Genomic DNA, 21,649 nt, shown 5'->3' with positions numbered 1-21,649 from the left:
ACTTGTGTAATCCTCAACTCAACCCTATGAGGCAGGTACTGTTATAATCTTCATCTTACAGATGAGATTACTGAAGTTCAGAGAAGTTAAGTACCTACCCAAGGTCACACAGCTATTAGCTGGCAGAATCCATGGTTTAAGGATGTAAGGATCACTAAGTCATATTGCCTCTCTAGCCTTTTTTTGTTTCCATGCACTTTTTGCTTTGTGTACTTTACACAAGGATTTCTCTCTGCCTGCAATGATTTCCCACATAACATCTAGTTAAAAGATCTCAGCTCAAAAAGTTAGTTCTTCTGGGAAACTTCTCTGACCCCCCCTTCCCCAAGCCAGGTCAGGTTCCCTGCTATACATCCCCCAGGCACACATTTTTTCTTCATACTTATCAGCTTTTAGAATTATTTATATTTTTGTGGTTGTATGGTTAGTGTATGTTTTTATCCAAAAAACTTCACGTGGGTTTGAAGTGCGTCCTCTGTGTCTGACACATCCCAGAAGTTGCAGCGTGGGTGCAATACATTTGATTCAGCATGTGAAGACTTGGATTTGAGTCCTTGTTCCCCTACTTATTAGCTTTGTAACTTGGAGCAATAACAGCCTCTCAGATTCTCAGCTCTTTTAAATGGGGATAATAATACCTCACAGGATTGGTATAAGAATTAAAATGAGGCTTCTGAAAGAAGTGTGTAATCTACATAAACATCCTAAAAATACGAGAAAGTGTTTTATAGTGATTAAGATCCTGGGTTGTATTTAAAGTTCTAGCTTTGCAGTCAGAGACCTGAGTTCATTCTCGATTCATAATATTTATTTTCCACGCAGTTGATTTGGCAATTCATTATTTGCTGGATATTTTTCATGTATTTTTAAAACTACATTCATATGTAATTTATTATAAGTTTATGCTGTGTTATCTCCCAAGTCATGTATATACTCTATGCTTTTTATTTTTTGTTCAGCAATAATCTCTTATTGTAGTCCTTTGCACGTAGGAATTCAATTAAATAGTAACATAATCTACATTTATTTGGTGAATATCACATATTTGCTGTACTGAAAGTACATTAAGTCATAAAGGCAAGTAAGAAAAGTAGTGCACATAACAACTGCCATCATTATACATGTGAAGGTTCAGATTTGCTATTTTTCAAATCACTTAAACCAAGATGAACTGCAGAAATGAAAGCCCAGCAGGGACAATTAAACAATATTTGGAATAAAATCATTTGGCCTAATTTTCATAACCACAGATTTCAAGGAATACCACCATCCATGCCAGGTGTACCAGACTATCCCATTGTCTGATTTAGCCGTGTAGGGGCCAGTGTGATATAAACCATTCAGGTTTGCAGAGTGACACCTAGTGGGAGGAAAAATAAACACAAAACAATCAGACTAGAAAAATACCCTTTGAAAGAAACCATTTTATTTTGCTAGCAAATGATTAAAAACATTTTAATTATGAATTCTGTCTTTTTTTTTGGCCACACCGAGCGGCTTGTGGGATCTTAGTTCCCCATACAGGGATTGAACCCACACCCTTGGCAGTGAGAGTGTGGAGTCCTAACCACTGGACCACCAGGGAACTCCCTCTGCCATTTTTAGATAAGGGAATATTTATCAGTTTCCAAAAGCCAAGTGATTCTACAACATGAGTTTTTTAAACTGGTGGGTTTTAGTACCATAACAACTCTCAGGATAAAACCTAGGCCACTTATAGAGTACTGATAAAGAAGGAGTTCTGTTCTTAATAGAAAAGGAAGGGAGGAAGGAAGGAAGGGAGGAAGGAAGGAAGGGAGGAAGGAAGGGAGGGAGGGAGGGAGGGAGGGAGAAAACAAGCAAGCAAAAACATGACCTTGTAAGCCTGAGCCTTAGCCAGAGCAGTATGGGTTAACAAAGCAAGGCGTGGCGCGCTGCTCTATTTGCCAGCTCCCCTGTATACTTTACACTTACAGTGTTCATCCATCTGCTGCCAAGACTTAGCTTTCGTAATTCAAATTCCCTTCCTCCCTCTTAAAAGGCAATAGTACATCAATTATTTTAAGCTCAAGGATAAGAAGACAAAACCTAAACCACCATTTAAAATTTCCCCAGCCATCAGACAATAATCATTTGTCTTAGTTGCTGAGTTAACTTTTTACATTTATTGCTCCAACCTAGATAAGTTGGTTAGGTTATCACAAATTTTTAAATGTCCCCCTTCCTCCTTTGGAATCTGTACATTTTGTTCCTGATATGGATAAACTGAGGATAGGTGATAATTCTCTGTGTACTGTTATGAAATTAGTTACTGTATATTTATTGATATAACCAATGAAAAGATATCAGACATTAGGACATAAGGAGAACATTCACAAGGAATAGTTCTTAAAATCTTTGGAAAGCACCTAAATTACTGAATCAAAGAAAGCATATAATTTACCCATAAACGCTGAGTGGCTGGCTTGAATCCCTTACCCGCCTTGTAATTCTCTCCTGCTGACCGTACTGTCCTCCTAACTTAAACTGATGTAACTAATCCAAACCATGTATGCTAAATCTGCAAGTGTTAAGAGCCTACTGTGTTTTAAAAACTGCAATGGAAAGTAACGTCAAAAGGCAAAATACTGGGCTTCCCTGGTGGCGCAGTGGTTGAGAGTCTGCCTGTCGATACAGGGGACACGGGTTCGTGCCCCGGTCCGGGAAGATCCCACATGCCGCGGAGCAGCTGGGCCCGTGAGCCATGGCCTCTGAGCCTCCGCGTCTGGAGTCTGTGCTCCGCAATGGGAGAGGCCACAGCAGTGAGAGGCCCGCATACCGAAAAAAAAAAAAAAAAAAAGACAAAATACTCTAAATTGAGCCTCCAGAACATATATTTTGACATATTTCTGTCTTCCTATAGACATTTACCACATGTACTTTTTTATTTGGTCTGTGATTTGAATGCTATTAGGAAACTGACTCTGGTCAACAGAGGAAATCTTAGGAATTCTAAGACCAATTTTCCAGCATCTTCCAGGTTCTAGAACAGCCTGGACTTGAAGCTAGATTGGGGCTTCCTTGGTGAAGAAGTAGCTGTGAGCACACACATGAGATGCTACACCAGAAAAGCAGAGAAGACGTCAACACTCAGTGATTAGTTTGCTATGCAGAGAAGGAACGCCTTGTAAGTGGAATATACTTATGAAGCGCCAAGATTTCATGTAACTTGGAAGAACTATGGGACAGAAAAATAAAGAGTAAGGAGGAAGAGGATGATGGAGTTAAACCACAGAAGTAGCAGGTATGGTAGAAGTAGCACTGAGCTCCTGGAACAATTGACTTTCTCTCCAGCTTTTCTGTTTTTCCACCTGCACAGCCTTATCATCTCCTTTGCCTCCAAGGATAATGCAGGCTCCTTGGGTGGCTCCAGCAACTGAATTGCCTTTCTTTGTCCTTCCTGAACCCCTATCTTTAAAGTCAAGTAAATCGTTTATTAGCGCCTGTTAATCTGTGTGCCAGCTGTTGTTCAACTGGGTAGGTACTTAGTTTTGATCTCCTGCTAACAGTAACATTGTGGTTGTTATTTCCGTGTATGGAATTCTGTTCCAAAACAAACATTAAGGGATGCTTGCAACTTTGTGAATTATAGATGTTTTACATAATGCTGATAATTCTTACATAAGGTTAACTTAGAATAAGGGGAAGAAAAAGGAGGATGAAGAGAAGCTGATAAAGATGGTTTTAAGAGAACAAGAAAACCACTAGGGAAAAAGATTAACACCACCTTCAACTTGTTAAACAGGAAAGATAACTTTGTTTCTCTGTCTCCTCTCACTGCTGTGTGTGTTCCACTTCCCTTACAAAATGACCAAAAATTAAATGGATTCAAACTTTGAAAAAAGCAAAATCCAGATAAAATAGTGTTTTTACAACTATTTAGATTCAACTTGACACTCCACACTATATACAACAAGCTGTACCTCCATAGAATCTACAACTCTAAAATCAGCACATCACAATAACACATGATGTTCATAATGGCGATTCTCATGATTTTAGGGAAAATAGACATATGTCTGGCATACCTCCACTTCATAAAATAGAGGATGCTTAATGTTTTTAAAGTATTTACATAATCAAAAAAATGTTAACATTTGGATTATGGAATTTAAATGATTAGTCCTCAATTACATGGAAAACACGGCATGCCAGAAATACTCACTAAAGATTCTATAATGCAAAGTTATTTTGGGGCCCCTGTCTTCTAAATAGAAAAGATGTTCAAAGCTCATGTACTGCCTAACAGTCTGAGCACATCTGCTTCGCAGACATAGCAGGCTTATCAGGTTATTTCTAAGGAAGACTGTTTGAATTTTTCCATTCCTGCCTTAACTTTGTGATTACAACAAAGGGTACTGTCTGGATACCATCGTGGGTGGAGAACAGTTACAGGAATGAGGCATATCTAGCTTAGAGAAGAGAAAACATTGAGGAATACAATAAATATCTTCTTATCCAGCACCCGAAGATATTAAGTTGAAAAAGAATACAATTACTCTGTAGCTACTGAGAAAAAAAACTGGCAAAGTAATAAGAAGGAAGATTTCAGGCAAATAAAAGGAAAATGAAGAAAAACTGATTTAGTACAATCAAAAATGGAATAAGTTTGCTGATAAAGTAACATTGAAGTATTCAGTGAGAAGGTGGAATTAGGTTTCAGGAATGTTGTAGAGGAAACTTATGCATTGGAAGGAGCTTGGATTCAATGATTTAATAAAAGTCACAGTAAATGAAAAGTAAAAATTACAATAACATGGCCATTTGGTATGATACGAGAAGGTGGAGAGCTACTTGGTTATTAGAATGTCGAAAATGTTCTCTATTTCTTTGTGTCAATTTGTGACCCACTACTTATAATAACTCGCCCATGATTCCGTTTGCAAAGAATCTTTGTAAAAGCAGTAATTTGATTTATTTCTATGATATATTTTTCAAGCTTTACTAACGTACACAATGAACAAATCCTTAAAGGTACTTCATCACTTAAGAATTCTTATAAAGATGTTTATTTAATAATACCAGTATCACAAAGAAGACCAACATCACCTCATATATTATAATTAATGCCCACCAGTGAGCAATCATCAACACCACTACAATTATGTTTATAAAATGTCAAACCTGTTAAACCACCAGCCAGACTGATCTTCTTTTGCACAGTTCCCTTCGTAGTTGTCATTATCTCTGTCCCATGTGCTGAATTTCATTCTTTGGTGACTGGCCCACCATTGCACTTCAGGATGAAAATTCCCTGCCAGGGAGTCTCCAGCTGTTCCAGAATATTCCCCAATATGCAAATCATAGGAATTCTAAAGGAAAAGAGGTGACTTCCATTATCAGTTGTTACTATTTTAACAGGCTTATTTAATAAATAAAAGATTAGGTTCTATTGCATATTTTTGTTTCCCCTGACTTCAGGTTTATATTGTATGTTTTACATGTTAATTCATGATGTTAGTTATTTGAAAATGTTAGTACCTTTTCATCTCCAACTTTGAAATTTCTGTATTGTGCATAACGGCTATTTTTTTCAAAATCTGCAAGGTTGATTTTTAATGTGTAGTCTCCTGAAAAAAAAAATCGTAGTTTTTTTTTTTTAATTTGTAAGATGACACTGACTTACTGAGGCTTAAAAACAATTTGCGGCTCTATTTTACTTAGACCATTTCCTTCTGCCATGAGTCAGTTTTCAAAGAATAAGCAGTGACTCCATTGTATTTACAACGTGAATGTTTTGTTGTGTACTTTACTCGAAAAAAATTAGGGACGCAATATTAAAGGTAGAACATTTCTACTACATCTATCACAGGTAAAAACCAGTGTAATTCACTTGGCAAAGAACAACAGAAAGCAAGTCATTTTTTAGTAAGTAGATTAAGAAATCTAACAATAAAATAAGTTTTAAGACGTTTAAACGTTTATCCTCTTTTTCTTACTTTTGGTAAGAATGTTGATCTTAAATATAAATAATGACTGAAATAGTCGATATCATCAAGTAATCATCTTTTCTTCATTGTCCCATCATTTGCAAATAACAAAGACTATTCTTTTTCAGAAATAGAACTATTGTCAGAAACATAAAAAGTTATAAATCAAACTGTTAGATAATAACTATATTCAATCCTCCTACTTTGATAAATAAACTTTCACAGTGACCTGTAAGATCAGGTTTGAATTTAGTCTTGGCTGCCTCCCAGTTCCGGGCCGGAACATGGAGACACGGCATGCAGGCCTGGTCTGTGGTCTACTTCCCTTCTCTTCCACCTCTGTCTCCACCACACACAGCAAGGGGCTTTGCCCACACGCATGGGCGTTCCAGGCTGCACACCCACGCTCTTTTTACACCAAAATAAAAGCTCTTTCTTTACCTCCCCTCAGAGTTAGGGGTGAACACACCAGCTGTATAATTGTCCCACAGTGGGGACAGATGAAGAAGAGGCATGCGCAGGTCCTGGAGACAAGTTCAAGGCTTCTTGGGCAGGGAATGCTAGATTCCCCACCACTGGAGCGAGTCTAGGAGGCACTCTGGCCCCACAAATTCCTTGTCCCATGGAGCTCTCTAAAGTGGGGTTTCAAGGAAGAGGCCACTTTCACCTGATCAAAACATACTAAATGTTATGTGAGCTAAGACTGCAAAGGGGACAAGAGCAGTAACACAGGCTAAGTCAAGGCTCCTAACAAAAGTGCTTTGTATTATGGAAGAGATTCAGACTTTTAGGTAACCATCTAAATATCTCTTTGGTCAATGAGTAAATAAAAGTTCAATTACAGACCATTTCTAAATTAACTTTATTACAAACACTTCAGCCAAAATGTGTATAATGGGGATAAAGCTATTTTCAGAGGCAACTCCTTAGCCTTAAAGGCTCTCATAATTAAGAAATGCAAGGTCAAAGGCACTGTTTTTCCTTGGGATGATGTGATATGCAGTTGCGACGCCTGGAACTGATCAATACATTTTTGCTACCGTGAGAGTAGCCAGCCTGAAACACCAATCAAAACCTGAAGGGGAAGCAGATGTGTTGGCAAAGCGCATCTGGGCAAATAAACACTTAATAATAATTTGAAAAATAATAACTTTGAATTTTGTATGTTTAGAAGGAGCCAAAGGTTACTTCTTGGGGTTTTCATAGTTTCAACAAGAAATCAGATGCATATTAATGTGTGAAAGAAACAGAAGCTGGTATGATAAATGTTATATATCTATCATAAAACACTTAAAAGTGGGATAATAAGTACATTGAAATTTAGAGAGCACTGATCACAAGAAGAATATACAAAGAAAGCATCAGACGTCTAGGATTATCCATCCTCTCTGAGTTACTATTCTGGTGTCTCAAAGATCTCTATAATTATGATCATACTATTATGAATATAGAAGCACCAATCACTTTCCTTAACTTATTTGGAAAAAATAAACCCTTGCTCTTACATTTAGTGTATTGCCAGTGTGATTTAGCATGTTTTCCTGAGCGATACAGTTGCCTTTTATGAAACATTAAGAATCAGATTTGAGTGGAACTGACTATAATCTGAGATAGCAACTAAGGTAAGGAAGGTAAAGGATTGGAGCAAAAGAACATGGGAAAGAGAAGCTTGGACAACGAATTATTAAACTCGTGATATTTTAGACAAATACTGAACTCTAGTTAAAGATATCCATGCAAAAGCATATAGGGGGACTTATACAGATGTACACAATTTACTTTGAAATATGTCCAAAAAAATAGATTGATGGATGGATAGATGGATAGATACGGGATTAAAATGTTAATGTAAAATCTCGGTGGTAGGTTGAAACTTTTCCCAGTTTTGCTGTGTCTTGGAAATTTTTCAAAATAAAATTTGGAAGTGGAATGGGAACAAAAATATTTAGTATATTGTGGTATTTGATTCCAAAAAACTGCCATAATTCCTCAATTCTTCACCCTTCCCTTTGCAATGAGACTTCGTAACTCCTCCCATTAAGTCTATTTCCTTTCCCCTTACGTCTGAGTTGGTCCTGTGACTTGCTTTCACCAATAGAAGGCAGTGAAAATGACCATGTGCCATTTCTGAGTCTGCGTCTCAAGAACGTTATGTGCTTCCACTGTCTCTCTTGGAACTCTGCCTCTGCTTCAAGAGCAAGTCCAGACTAGCCAGCTGGAAGATGAGAGAGCAAATGGAGTGAGCTGAAGCATTCTATCCAAGGCTAGCCTAGAACAGCCAGCCTCCAGGTGACCAGGAAGTTGATCATCAACCCATGAGCAAGCTGAGCCAAGATTAGCAGAGCTCAGCCCTGATCAGCAAAGCCACCCAGCCAACCTGTAGATCTGTGAGAAATAAGAAACAGGTGTTGTTTTAAGCCACTAAATTTATGTCTTGTTACACAGTTTTATTGTGCCAACAGATAACTGATACAATATATATGTTTTGAGGCACTCAAGGCATTTAAAAAGAATGATTATAACATTAGTTTTCCTTCCAAGGAACAGAACAAAAATATATGAGAAATCTCCCTCCCACAACCCAGGTGCAAGCAGCCACATTTTACAAAGGGAATTATTGCCCAAAAGCGATCATTGCCATCTGCAAATCATAGTAGTTACTGAATTAGTTCTATTGCCTATGATTTAGTGAAAAATATTTGTGTTCTTTTTATTGTATTTCAGATGAAGTTGATATTAGGCAAACTTTACCTTGTGTAGTCAATAAGTGAAGATTTCTATTACCCAGCCAATATTCACCATTTTTTTGGACAAAATTTCCAAAGCCGTTTTCATAGTCATTCCAGTCTCTAAAAAATTAAAGTGAAAGCTGACTTTAGCAAAATCCAAATGGACCTTTGCAGTACCCAAGGTGTGCACCTCCATCCCTACCCCCAATATTTTCTTGATTAGCTAATGTATTTTATTATTATTAAGAGAGAATGAAATTCTGTCTAATTAATACACTTCAGGATATAATAAAAAGGCTTAACTTATTGTAAACCTCACATTTCCTACTCCAGATAAATCCTTATGTCATAATTAACACACCTGTTAAAGTTCTCACTGCCATCAGATCGTCTCTGAATTACAGTCCACCCTCCTCCATCGGACATGTCACAATAAACAGAGAATTCTGCTGGGCTCTGGAGAGGTTTGATTTGGTAAAATCCACTCTGCTTATACCCATCATTGAAAATCTCTGAACAATCTGTTTGGAAAACAAGGTAATGTAGTACTTGTTATCTGTCTCTTTTTTTTAAAGGGAGCCTCTGAATGAGATTACTCAATACTAATGGAGACAGATAAATACATGATGTAGATAAGCAGCTGTTTAAAACTGAATCTTGTACATCTTCCAGTGGCTATTAGGAAATTCTTATTTATTTCTTTTCCTAGTATTTAACTAACATCTGCCTTCTTGATATGATCATGGAAAAAATAAAACAGTGAAGTATGTATCTGGTTTTTCATTTCTGATTCTTGTAGAAAACAATTAAAAGTATATGTTTCAGTTAAGCACAGTATACTTAAGTGAAACTTACAGCTTTATCAGACAGAACAGAGGAAATTTTCTCTTCTGTGACACTAAAATGAAAGTAGAAATATAACACCAAACAAATAATTTAATATAGATTATCCTGACTTAGAGCAACATAAATCATTCTGAACATCTGGAAGTGAACTCAAAATAGTAATCTTCTGGTTAGATTCTTATAACCTCCCAGTCTCATCAGATTTTTTACTAACCCACTGAAATTTATAACAGTCCATGCATTCTTAGATGTTTTTGCTGAAAACTGCAAGATTCTACTTTTGTCCCCACAGTCTCCTTTGCTATGGTATTTCTTTGACCCCTGAAGCAAACATAGCTACCAGTTTGTCACCAAAAAATAATATCTGTTTCTTAAACCACTTGAGCGTGGGATAAATTAATATCTATTTGGTCTTATCTAGGCTGATCTGTACTGACTTCGAGAATATGGCAAGTATGGACTCACTGTTGTTTAGACGCCCAGGAAGCTATGTTTTAGGGTAGTTGAATTCGTGGCCACTGTAAAGAGATAGTTTCAAGGAAACCCAGTCACAGACTTTTGAATAAAAATACTATAATTTAACATCACAAACTTTCAAATTTTACCCTTATCATTTTATTTCCTTCCTTTTTAAGAAAAAAAACATTTTCTACAATTCTGTAACTATGTATGGCAATGGATGTTAACTAGACTTACCGTGGTGATTATTTCACAATACATACAAATATCAAATCCTTATGTCGTACACCAGAAACTAATATAATGTTTTATGTTAAATTGTACCCAATAAAAAATTTCTCTTCCTGATTGGATAATTCCATTCTTTTAGCATATTTTAAGTTCTTTCTTCACTTTCATTGTTTTGATGCCAAATTGTCTACAACAATTTTGTTACAAATAAAATATACTCCACATTAAATAGATTGAATAGCCAATAGGAATCAGAAGAGAAATGAAAATAAAGAACCTTCATCACTTTCTAAAAACCCTTATCAGGTTGAGACCAATCATATACTACTGCTTTGGTGAAATGTTCATTTTTCTAACGATTTAGGTTTTATTCATATATTTATTTTTGAGATTCAGAAGCCCAAGTGTTCTTTATACATGCTGGATTATTTTTTAAAAATCCTGTTTTGGCAATTAAACAAGCAGAAAAACAATGGGAAAATGATTATCTAAAATTAGTTCAATGTTATTCAAAAGCTTACATCTGTGATCAAGTATATCACACAATATTTTTCATTAAAGTAAGCAGATTTTAACGTTGTTAGGAAAGGAGCTCTTTGCTTACATTTAATTACCTACCAAAGAGCTGAATAGTAAAGACTCACAAGTTCCAGACCATTTTCCAAGCAAATATGAAAATGATTAGCTATAACAGTTGCCTCTGGAAAACTCTGTGAATATGGAGTTTTCAGCCAACATTTTCTATTTGTTTTTATTTTATGCCAACTCTGAGTTTAAGTTTTTAAAAAATTTTTCTTCTTCCCAGAGGAAAATGCCAAACACAACTTAAGATCCAGAGGAAGGATTTCAACTGAAAAAAAAGAACAAAACCCCAACAAATAAATAAACATCAAAAAAGTGCCAGTAGCTCAATTGCTTATAGCAAATAAGTTAAGGAGCCTGCCTGGGGGAAATGTGACTTACACTGTGATAGAAAGTTCAAGCAATGTAGTGTTTAAAATATTAGCTAAATATTTAAAATTATGCTTTTCAAAATGTTTCGACACACTCAATGCCCCCAGGAGGGGGGCTAAAGAGCTCTGTGTTCATGGGAGTTTAAAAAAAAAAAAGAATTTTTGGATACTTACATAATGCTAGAATGAGGCCAAGGATACCTGCCCTCTGTTTGATAAACACTGTGTTAAACTGGGTGAGGTGAACACTTTCTCTGATCATGCAGAAAGCAAGCCATTTTGGAAGGCTGAATGTTGAAGCTTCAAGAAGTGACATGACAGCCTGCCAAATGAGCTTTTTCCTCTTGTCCCAGAATGGTGGCTGAGCCCAAAGCTGAGAACCAAAGGCACTAAGTACCCCACATTCTAAACTCAAAGAAAGGCCAGCATGAACTCAGCCACCACGCCACAGAGCATGCTGGGGAATGCCAGAACTGGCCCTACCACTGCCATCCTTACCCCCAGGCAACATAAGATAAAACTTAAGAGGAGAGAGAGGAAGTTGCAATATTCTTATATGGGAGGGTTGGTGGGCTCTTTCCTCTGAAAACAAGGGAGAGAAGATATAATAATGTAGATAGATAGCTGGCACTCATTGAGCTAAATGCTAAATGCTTTTGTAATCATGTTACATGTATTAACTCATCTGCTCTTTTTAAAAAGTTTTTATTTTTGGCTGCGTTGGGTCTTCGTTACTGCACATGAGCTTTCTCTAGTTGCGGCAAGCGGGGGCTACTTTGTTGTGGTGCGCGGGCTTCTTCTTGCGGTGGCTTCTCTTGTTGCAGAGCAACAAGAGGTGCGCAGGCTCAGTAGCTGTGGCTCATGGACTCTAGAGCACAGGATCAGTAGTTGTGGCGCACGGGCTTAGTTGCTCCATGGCATGTGGGATCTTCCCAGACCAGGGATCGAACCCGTGTCCCCTGCGTTGGTAGGCGGATTCCTTTTTTTTTTTTTTATGCGGTACGCGGGTCTCTCACTGTTGTGGCCTCTCCCGTTGCGGAGCACAGGCTCCGGACGCGCAGGCTCAGCGGCCACGGCTCACCGGCCCAGCCGCTCCACGGCATGTGGGATCTTCCCGGACCGGGGCACGAACCCGTGTCCCCTGCATCGGCAGGCGGACTCTCAACCACTGCACCACCAGGAAAGTCCAACTCATTTGATCTTTACAACAAAGAGATAGGTATTCTTATCACTTCCATGTTACAGATGAGGAATATGAGGCACATAGAGGTCAAGTAACTTGTGCAAAGGCCATGGCTAGCAAGGGCAACTGGACTTTGAAACCAGGCTTTGGACTCTCTACAATAACCACTACACATACTGCCTTGAGAGACTGTCTCATAAAGACTGGGGGCTCCTGCAGAAGTGGGCATGGTTAAACTAGTGGTCTTGGCTGAACAGATGTGATACCAAAGGTTGTTATGATTGTCACCAATTAGTGTGAATTTGGTACTACAATCTTTTAATGTAGGCACATAATTCAATCACACCCAAAAGATTAAAAAAATACGTTTAATTATATGTTGTATAAAAATGGTGGTGGTGTGATGAATTGGGAGACTGGGATTGACGTGTATACACTGGTGTGTATAAAATGGATGACTAATAAGAACCTGCTGTATAAAAAATAAAATAAAATAAAATTCAAAAAAAAAAAAAGATACTGAGATAGGAGGTAGATGGGGCCTTGGGCTGGACAGCTGGAGTTTGTCCAGAGGAGTAAATTGGAGCTTTGTTTTCCCTGACACTCCAAAGACAAAGTTAGGGCAGGAGCTGAGCTCTGCTAGAGTAAAGAGATAAGATGACCACATCTATTACCTTCCCAACTGCATATGTGCAGAAAAGCTCCTCAGGGGTCAAAAAGGGAGGGGCACGACCCCATAACAAATGTTGTCAAATCTCCCACAGGCCTCTGCACTGAAATCCATCTTGGCAAAAAGATGTGCATGCATGTTGGAGAGATTTCTAGGGCAGGTCAGGTGTGAAAAAAGAAACAAGATAACTGGCCAAAGGTAAACAAAGACCTGGAAGAACTGCCCTATATACATGATTTGACCCCCTCTTTACTGCGCTCCTCATTAGGGAGGACACCCACACCCTTTCTCTCTGGGTGTGTATTTCTGCCTCGCTTCTGTCTTAAATAAATAAACTGTTTCTCTGTGTGCTCTCCCACATGTATGCTGTGTCTCTAATAATAAACTTTGTACCTTTTTTTGAAAAAAAAAAAAAAAAAAACATGTGATTTGTGCATTGTTTTCAAAAATTGCTAGGTTGTATGTAATTAGGCATTTTCTACTATGAGATGAATTAGAATTCAGAAAATAATTGATTTAGTAATAATACAGTAACTTGTAAATAAGAACAAAGAAATTTATTTCTACAGATCATATACATGTATACTTAATTTTTTAATTTAAGGAGACCAAAAACATACACTTTGGTGTGAGCAAATTTTTATATATTTTATATATAATTTATGTCTTATTATATATTTTATTTATTGAGTGTTTGTCCTTGGTAGGCTCTCTAGTACTATTTTCCTATATGCTGAAAAATAAAATACAATTGAACTGGATTTATATTTCATAGCTTATTCCTCCTTCTCCTTCATGCTTGCTTCATCATAAACACACCATCATAAACACATAATCATAAAAACAGATCTACTGCCTTCTGGAATTTTTTTAGCTGTTATACCCAGAAACAGTCATCTAGAATGTCTATTATCTAGAATGTCTATTATCATATTATGCATGCTATAATTTTTTAACACACACACACACACACACACACACACACACACACTATAATAGTTTGTCTAGACCCTGTCCCTATGACTCTTCTACCCAACTCCTACTTATACAGTCAGTTCTGCGCTGTCCTTGGTATTTCAATTTCCTAGTAACCAATTTCTTGCCTTACTCCTTGTTTCCTAAGTTTCCTAAGTTCCTAAGTTCTGCTCCCAGCACTCTCAACACAGTGGTGAGAGTTTTAGTGCTTAAACCTCACTCTTCCCAGGACTGGTTGCACAGTCCCTGTAACAAACACCCAACTGCCTGCCTCCTGCCATTATCTGACACTTGAATCTGTGTTGACAACCCACTTAGATTGTTTAAATAGACACGCTGGAGCTTGGTTTGGTATTTGGAATAATGGTACTTTTTTTTTTTTTTTACAGCCGCACCATGCAGCTTGCGGGATCATAGCTCCCTGACCAGGGATCGGGCCAGGCCATGGCAGTGAAAGTGCCGAGTCCTAACTACTGGACCGCCAGGGAATTCCCTGGTACTTCTTCTCTTACACTGATCAGTTTCTTGCCCTTGAGATAAGTTTTGTTCCTACTTTTGGAATCACATATCCTTTGCAGACCAACCTGTTACCTTCCTCTGAGTTGTTATTCAAATAAATATCTTGTTTTACTCCATGAGTACATTTGAAGCATCTGCCCTCTCTTTTTTTTTCCATCTGATTTGTTCCACCAATTAAATTTTTTAAATATATATTGAACATTCACAATATGCCAATCATCACATTAGATGCTAAAGATACCAGTACCTAGACAGTTTAGCAGGAGATAGACAACTAAGCATGCAGTGACAATACTCCATGATAAGTGCTGAGACAGAAAAGTAGGGACTTCCCTGGTGGTCCAGTGGTAAAGAATCCACCCTCTAATGCAGGGGATGCAGGTTTTATCCCTGGTCAGGGAACTAAGATCCCACATGCCGCGGGGCAACTAAGCCCGCGTGCCACAACTATTGAGCTCGCACGCTTAACTAGAGAGTCCGGGTGCCGCAAACTACAGAGCTCATGAGCCCTGGAGCCCGCATGCCACAACTACAGAGAAGCCTGCACACCACAGTGAAGAGCCCGCACGCCACAACAAAAGATCCTGCATGCCTCAACGAAGATTCCGCATGCCACAACTGAGACCCGATGCAGCCAAAAATAAATAAATAATAAATAAATCTTTAAAAAAAAAAAAAAAGAAAGGATAGTAAAAGGTGCTTTTGGAGTACATGGAAGTGATGCCTAATTCAGTCTTGAGGGTCAGGAAGTTTCCTGAAGGGCTAAACTGGGGTCCGAAGGATGAATAATAGGAGTCAGCCCAGGGGACAGGATTGAGTAGAGAAGATGCCCCAGACAGAGATAATGGCTAATGTAAAGTTCCCAGGGCTCAGGAGAGCAGGGTGCTGTTGAGAAACTGAAGTCAGTTACTGTACCTGGACTGTAACATGCAAAAGAGAAGCATGAAAACAGTTAAGGTCAGAATTCTAGCTCCACCGTATACACTTGTAATCCCATACCTGTGCAGCCTCCACAAAGCCAGTACACTCATGATACCAGTGATCTCTCTGCCAGGCAATCCCCTCCAACACCAAAGATACTTTTAACTCCTTATCATTCTACTTTGAGCCCCTGTGGTCTAGAGGCAGCGTCATCCCTGGAATCGAAGACTCTCCTTCGCACTTACAACCTCTTCTCTCTCCTATTCTTGTACCACTCCCACTCTTCTCTTTTCCCTAGCTTTGTTTATGCACTTGGGGGTTTTGATGGCTGCTTTCTCTGACCTCCCTGCCCCAGCCCTGACCCCTCTTCTGACCTGGGGGGCTACAGGAGAGAGAACAACAGGGCTGAGGGTGACAGCAGCAAATTCAAGGTCATGCTGGAAGTTATGTCAAATTTAAATGGCAAAGACTTTATATCCATTCTCCCCAAGGAAATTGGGGTAGGCAAGATATAGATACGGTAGATATAGATAAATCTTTTCATTTTTGTCAGGATCCCTCGTAGTTTTGTATCTAGTTTATTGTGTAACAATTTGTCTTTGAAACATAAAAAAAAAATAATGATAGCTATATTTATGAGTACTTACTGTGTGCCAGGCACTGTTCTCATTGTTTTACATGTATTTATTCATTTAATTCTCAAAATTCTCTAAATTAGATACTGTGATTATCCCCATTTTACAACTGAGAAAAATGAGGCAAAAAGAAGTTAAACAAATTGCCTGAAGACCATTGTTAGTAGTGCTACAATCCATTCTCCAAACAATAGGCAAGACTTAACCTTGCTTTAAAATAGACTATTATATGTGTTTGGGTGACTAAGGGCAGGGACATCCACAGAGGGCAGATCCAGGCCATTATGATGGAGCCCAGAGTCGTTGTGTAATCTACTTTGTTTCTATAACAGCCTCTGCTATTCCTCTAGGAAAATTCACTGGCAACAGCGATCCTTCCAGTGTTTCTTCTTTAGAGTCGGTTATGTCAGAACATGCCAGTTTCATGGGTTGCCTGTCTGGTTTTACACTTAGCAGGGGAAGCACACATGTTATTCCTACTTTGCCGCTGGCTGGGTGCCCGTGGCTCCAGATTGAACCGGGCTTCTTAGAATAATGAAGCCAATGCTTGATAGCCCCGTCATAATATGGCCACTAGCTGACCACAGACTTGGGCAGTGGATGGGGCCAGTTGGCTGCTACTTCTGGTGGATGCAGCTTTTGACCAGGCGCTATAATGGAATGATTTTAGGTCTCAGGCAGATCTGTTGTGTTAGGCTTGAAAGAGGTCCAGTACCCATGTCTTTTCAATGTTTAGAATTAGTAACTGTAATGTCTCTTTAAATCTATGAGCATATCTCAGAATGGCAACCTCATTTCTCCCCATCCCGTGCTTGGTAGAAGGATATGAGAAACTGTGAGGATGGCAGGTCTGATTCACTACTTAGTGGCAGAGAGCAGATGCCTAAGCCATGCACACCCCAGGCCCTGTCCAGGAAGGCACCCTCCACTGCCCTATTGGCTGCAGTGTTCTCCCAGCATCCTCTGTTGATCCTCAAGTGCCCCTGTGGGAGGAACACACTGGATTACATCTTTCGCTGAGCAACATCTCCTGGAAAGTACATTATCTTGATGATGGTAGACAATCTTTTGAAGACGGCACATTTTAATCCTTGAATGGGCTTCCTCATTTGTACCAGTCACTGACAATCTGTTCATCAAAAAGATCATCCCCCATCAGGCATTTAAAGACACATGATCTTGACTGACACGGAACATGTCTCCTGGATTTAGGAAGCGATGTTAAAATCTGCCTGTCCACTCCCTCCTTGATCAAATGGAATGGATAGCCTAGGAAGCTACCTCACAATAACCCCTGCCAACTCATCTACCTGCCTCACCACTGAGGAATTTACCCCAAACATGCTTCACTCCTCCACCAGGAACACTCCATTCCAGAGCAATCATGGCTCTCAGCCCCTTACATCTCTGACCTCACCGACATTCCACTGGTCAATCAGGTTCTGAACAAACTACAGATCTCTCAGCTAAGATATCCTCTAGTGAATCAATGACAGAGTGGTCACTGGTTGGCCCAGAGCCCTGACAAGCCCTGATGAAAGGACACCTCTAGTAACTTTTCTTTATAAAAGTACTACCTTCCCGAGCCAGAAGCTGATATCTAAGGCAATGTAAGGTATATTAGCTTGCTAGGGCTGCCGGAACAAAATACCACAAATTGTGTAGCTTAAATAATAGAAATTTATTTTCTCACAGTTACAGGGCTCGGAAGTCCAAGATTAAGGTGTCAGCAGGTTTGGTTTTCTCTGAACCCTCTGTTCTTGGCTGACTTCTTGCTGTGTCCTCATATGGTCTTCCCTCTGTGCACACACAGCCCTGGTGTCTCTCTGTGTGTCCAAACTTCCTCTTATAAGGATACCAGTCAGATTGAATTAAGGGCCGTCCTTAATGGCCTCCTTTTGACTTAAGCACCTCTTTAAGGGCCCTAGCGCCAAGTACAGTCACATTCATAGGTACTGAGGGTTAGGGCTTCAACATATGTATTTTGGGGGAACATGATTCAGCCCATAAGACAGAGTAATCAATCAAATGGCTTTTTGACTATTCTGATTACCCACTTCTCTGTGAATCAATCCTGTCATCTACAATGATTGACCAAATTAACCCAGCGAGATCTTACCCTCTAATCTGTGTCTTATTGACATTTTCTGCAGCCTCAGGATAGGTACCTGAAGCCTCCTTGTTGGATACATAAACATATTACAACCAGGTCCCAAACACCCAATAAAAAGAGTACCAAACTGGGAACTTCCCTGGTGGTCCAGTGGTTAGGACTATGGGCTTCCACTGCAGGGGGCACAGGTTCAATCCCTGGTTGGGGAACTGAGATCCCTGGCCCGGGAACTGAGGTCCCACATGCTGCACAGTGCGGCAGAAAAAAAAAAAAGTACCAATCTGGTACAGGACCCCACCTCCTACCTGAAAAGAAATAAAGCCTCTGCTTTGTGACCTCAGGGAATCTTGGACTTTTTCAGCTTGTAGGAAGAAATTTGGTAAGAAGCCTGATCTGGTCATCCACACCCAACAGGGAAAGCACTCCTTTTCAACCCTGTAGGGATTATCATTTAATTGGCCTGGATTGGAGCTCAGGCACTGTTTATAATTTCCCATGGGTCATTTGCATTTCTGCACATTTTGCACACAGAGCTTGTGTTCTGGACTGTTTTTTTCAAGGATGTTTCTATAGTGAACAGCTTTGGGCAGATAGAGATAGTGGCTGCCCCAGGGCAGATGGCGGGTTTGTGTGCTTCCTCTGGGGTACAAAGGCTGGGCAGATTTGCTTGTAACCTATTATAAAAGATTGAGGTTTCCTAAGCTCAGGGTTCCTCAGCTGTGACCTAGCCCACTGCCTGCACATCTTCCACCTGGATTATTCCACACTGCTTCCTTGGTATTTGCAGGCTGGACACATTGGTGCAAACATGAAGCTCATGTCTCTGACCCTGGAGTCTCTTGTCTTCTGCCAGCGTCCCTGAAACTGTGACAAGCCATCAGCATTTTAAAAGGTCACCAGGTGATTCTCAAGAGAATCACTGTCTTCAAGAAATCACTACTGATTCTGCTTCCTGTTTGATTGCTTTCCTGAGTCTTCTTTCACTGTCTTGCTTAATCTTCCCAGTAATTCTCCACTTAGGTTCCAGTTCCTGGTTCTCTGCTGCTGTGATGGCTTCAGAAAGTCCCTTGTTTCTGAAGCCTGTTTTTACCCAAGCGGTCCTTGGTTCCTCTTTGTTCCATGCTTCAGAGCCACACGCCATTCTCGCTCCGTATCCAGTCCCACTCTGCAGAACTGTGGCTCTGGTCTCCTTCTGTCCCCTAAAGTGGGGAAGGCAGTTGGACTCCAAGGATCAAGGGCAAAGGATCAAGTTGCTGAACAACAGAGTCAGGAACTCAGGGCAAAGAGTCTGAGCAGAGAGAGATTAGGATCTCAGTAAAAAGAGAAAAAGGGAGCATTTTACTGAAGCATACATTGTAAGATTCTCACAACTCACACCTAACACTGATGAGTATATTTAGAAACACAAAGTAAAGATGTTTTTATTCTCATCAGCTTGGCATCTAATTAGCCTCTACAGGTTCTCAGTTATAGTCAGATATATTTCCCAGTTTATAATTGCTTATCTTGCTATTCCTATTTCTATGTACTACCGTGCTTTCATTCATAAATATGAGGCTGTAGCATGTTCCAAGGACTCTGATGGGAAATAAGGAGGAAAGAGTGCATTAAACATCATCCCAGACCTTATAAAGTATCCAGTTAATTGACAAAGATAGGCTCATAAATGGAGAAATTATAATATGTCATGGCAGTACAGTAGACATATAAGAACAAAGCATTCCAGATGTCATTCTCATTTGTGACAACTATTATTTGTTTATTTTAAAGTTGCCTGGAGGAAATCAGGTGAATACTTTTCTGTAGGGAACAAGACCTGTGTAGGGATAAGTGCAATATCTTAGCAGTTTAAGATCATTTAGTTTCTGGGGGGAAACCTGGCCTAATCAAAGGGAAAATGACCAAACTGTAAAATATACACATAAAACATAAATAATAGGAAAATGATTTATTTTCCTAAATAACTCTGATTCTTTTTCCTGCCCTGCCCTTTTACTCTATTACCTTACTTACTATCCTAAGGCATGTCAGGGTTTCAGAAGGGAAAGTTGTATAAATGAAATGAAGCAAGATACAGTACACAAATAAAAAACTGTAAAATTTCACAAATATAATCTGCCATTTGCACACTGATATTTAAACAATCCATTGTCATGATCTCTAATTAAACTATTGGAATCCTCAGATAATTGGCATATGCTATTAAATGTCCCTTGCAGAGATAATAGAGAGAAAGGGGTAAAATATAGTAGAAGACGTTTAAATTTGGTATAATGCTTCATGTTGCTTGTTACTGGAATAGGAAAAGGTCTTTAGCAAAACCTGAAGTGATCAAGTTACTAGCACCACCATTGCACACGGGTGTATGATGTAAGTTATGGTAACACATAAGAAACATAGATTCTGACCTGCGTATTGCCTCTTGCCTCCAAGGTCAATGACGCTATTCTCCTCTCCTTTATCAAGGAACTGGACTTCCTTCTCATGCAAAAGCTGCTCGATCTTGACTCGTTGCTGCTTGACCCTGGTCTCAAGCAGGTGCACCTGGGCTCTGAGCCGCGCCTGCTCGTGCAGGCAGTTCTCGAGAGCCTGCAGAGTAACGCGCATCTCGTTCTTAGGAAGAATAAACGCTCCAAACAAGCTGGATAAATTAACGATTCAAATTTGTCCCCAACTCCCGTTTCAGAATAATATTCTAACCAGAAAGTGGTTTGCAAGTTCTAACACTGTTTGTTATTTGGAGAATAAGAAATTATGGCTTACGGTAAAGTGCTTGAACTAAAAAATGATATAAAATAATCTGAATGACTACACCAAGAGCTGTAGAGTGGTTGTCTCATTTGATCCTCGTAACGATTCCACGAGGTAGGAAGGAAATCATCCTTGAGGAAACTTGCAATTTCTCAAGGAAACAGGAAATTCTCAGCGGGCAAGAGGAGTCAGGATTCATATCCAGTTCAAGGATCCTACTCTCAAACTCTACATATCACCGCCTGAGTGCTTTCTTAACAGGAAATTGCTTTACAGCATCATTACATGTGACTAGTGTGTCAGTCTCTAAAATAAACAAGGCTTTTGAATGACCCTTTTGTATTGATATGTTTTAAAAATATATTGAATGGTCATAACCTGATGACACATGGTCACCTTTCTAAGGGATGCTACTTTAGACCCTCAGATCCCTGAGTATCTTACCCATTTACCTGTTTCTGGAAATTCTACTGGAGTCACTTTACCTTTTGGCTTACTTATTGTTTTTCCCTTAATTACTTCAAAACAGGATGGAGAAGCCTGAGTCTTTCAGTTAAATTGTTTACTTTCTATAAAAAAGGCAAATAACCCAAGAATATTGCATGTGAAAGAGTTTATCAGCTTCCTTCTACAGTGGCACCTGACTGAGCGGATTTCTCCAGAGCTAAAGCAAATGTGGTGAGTTGGGAAGGGGAGTTGCAGAGGTATGCCTCCTG

At 39.3% G+C, this 21,649-nt stretch overlaps 1 protein-coding gene across 2 annotated transcripts in view; it reads right to left on the bottom strand.

Annotated features, from left to right (window-relative positions):
- Positions 1-995: 995 nt before the first annotated feature.
- FGL1 (fibrinogen like 1) overlaps positions 996-21,649 on the bottom strand; it is a 57,169-nt gene continuing 36,515 nt past the window's right edge. For both annotated transcript variants that reach the window (XM_024759869.1, XM_024759870.1), the window contains exons 3-8: positions 20,591-20,771; positions 9,039-9,198; positions 8,700-8,797; positions 5,500-5,588; positions 5,143-5,330; positions 996-1,360 (exon numbers count right to left, since the gene is read on the bottom strand). In XM_024759869.1, coding sequence (XP_024615637.1) covers positions 1,201-1,360; positions 5,143-5,330; positions 5,500-5,588; positions 8,700-8,797; positions 9,039-9,198; positions 20,591-20,771 — 876 coding nt within the window. In that variant the 3' untranslated portion in view covers positions 996-1,200. The remainder of the gene's footprint in view (positions 1,361-5,142; positions 5,331-5,499; positions 5,589-8,699; positions 8,798-9,038; positions 9,199-20,590; positions 20,772-21,649) is intronic.

This window comes from Neophocaena asiaeorientalis, unplaced genomic scaffold (assembly GCF_003031525.2).
Source record: "Neophocaena asiaeorientalis asiaeorientalis breed wild unplaced genomic scaffold, Neophocaena_asiaeorientalis_V1.1 scaffold521, whole genome shotgun sequence".
Classification (NCBI taxonomy): domain Eukaryota; kingdom Metazoa; phylum Chordata; class Mammalia; order Artiodactyla; family Phocoenidae; genus Neophocaena; species Neophocaena asiaeorientalis.
The sequence above is the reverse complement of the archived record's forward strand: the minus strand, read 5'-3'. Positions and strand labels throughout refer to the sequence as shown.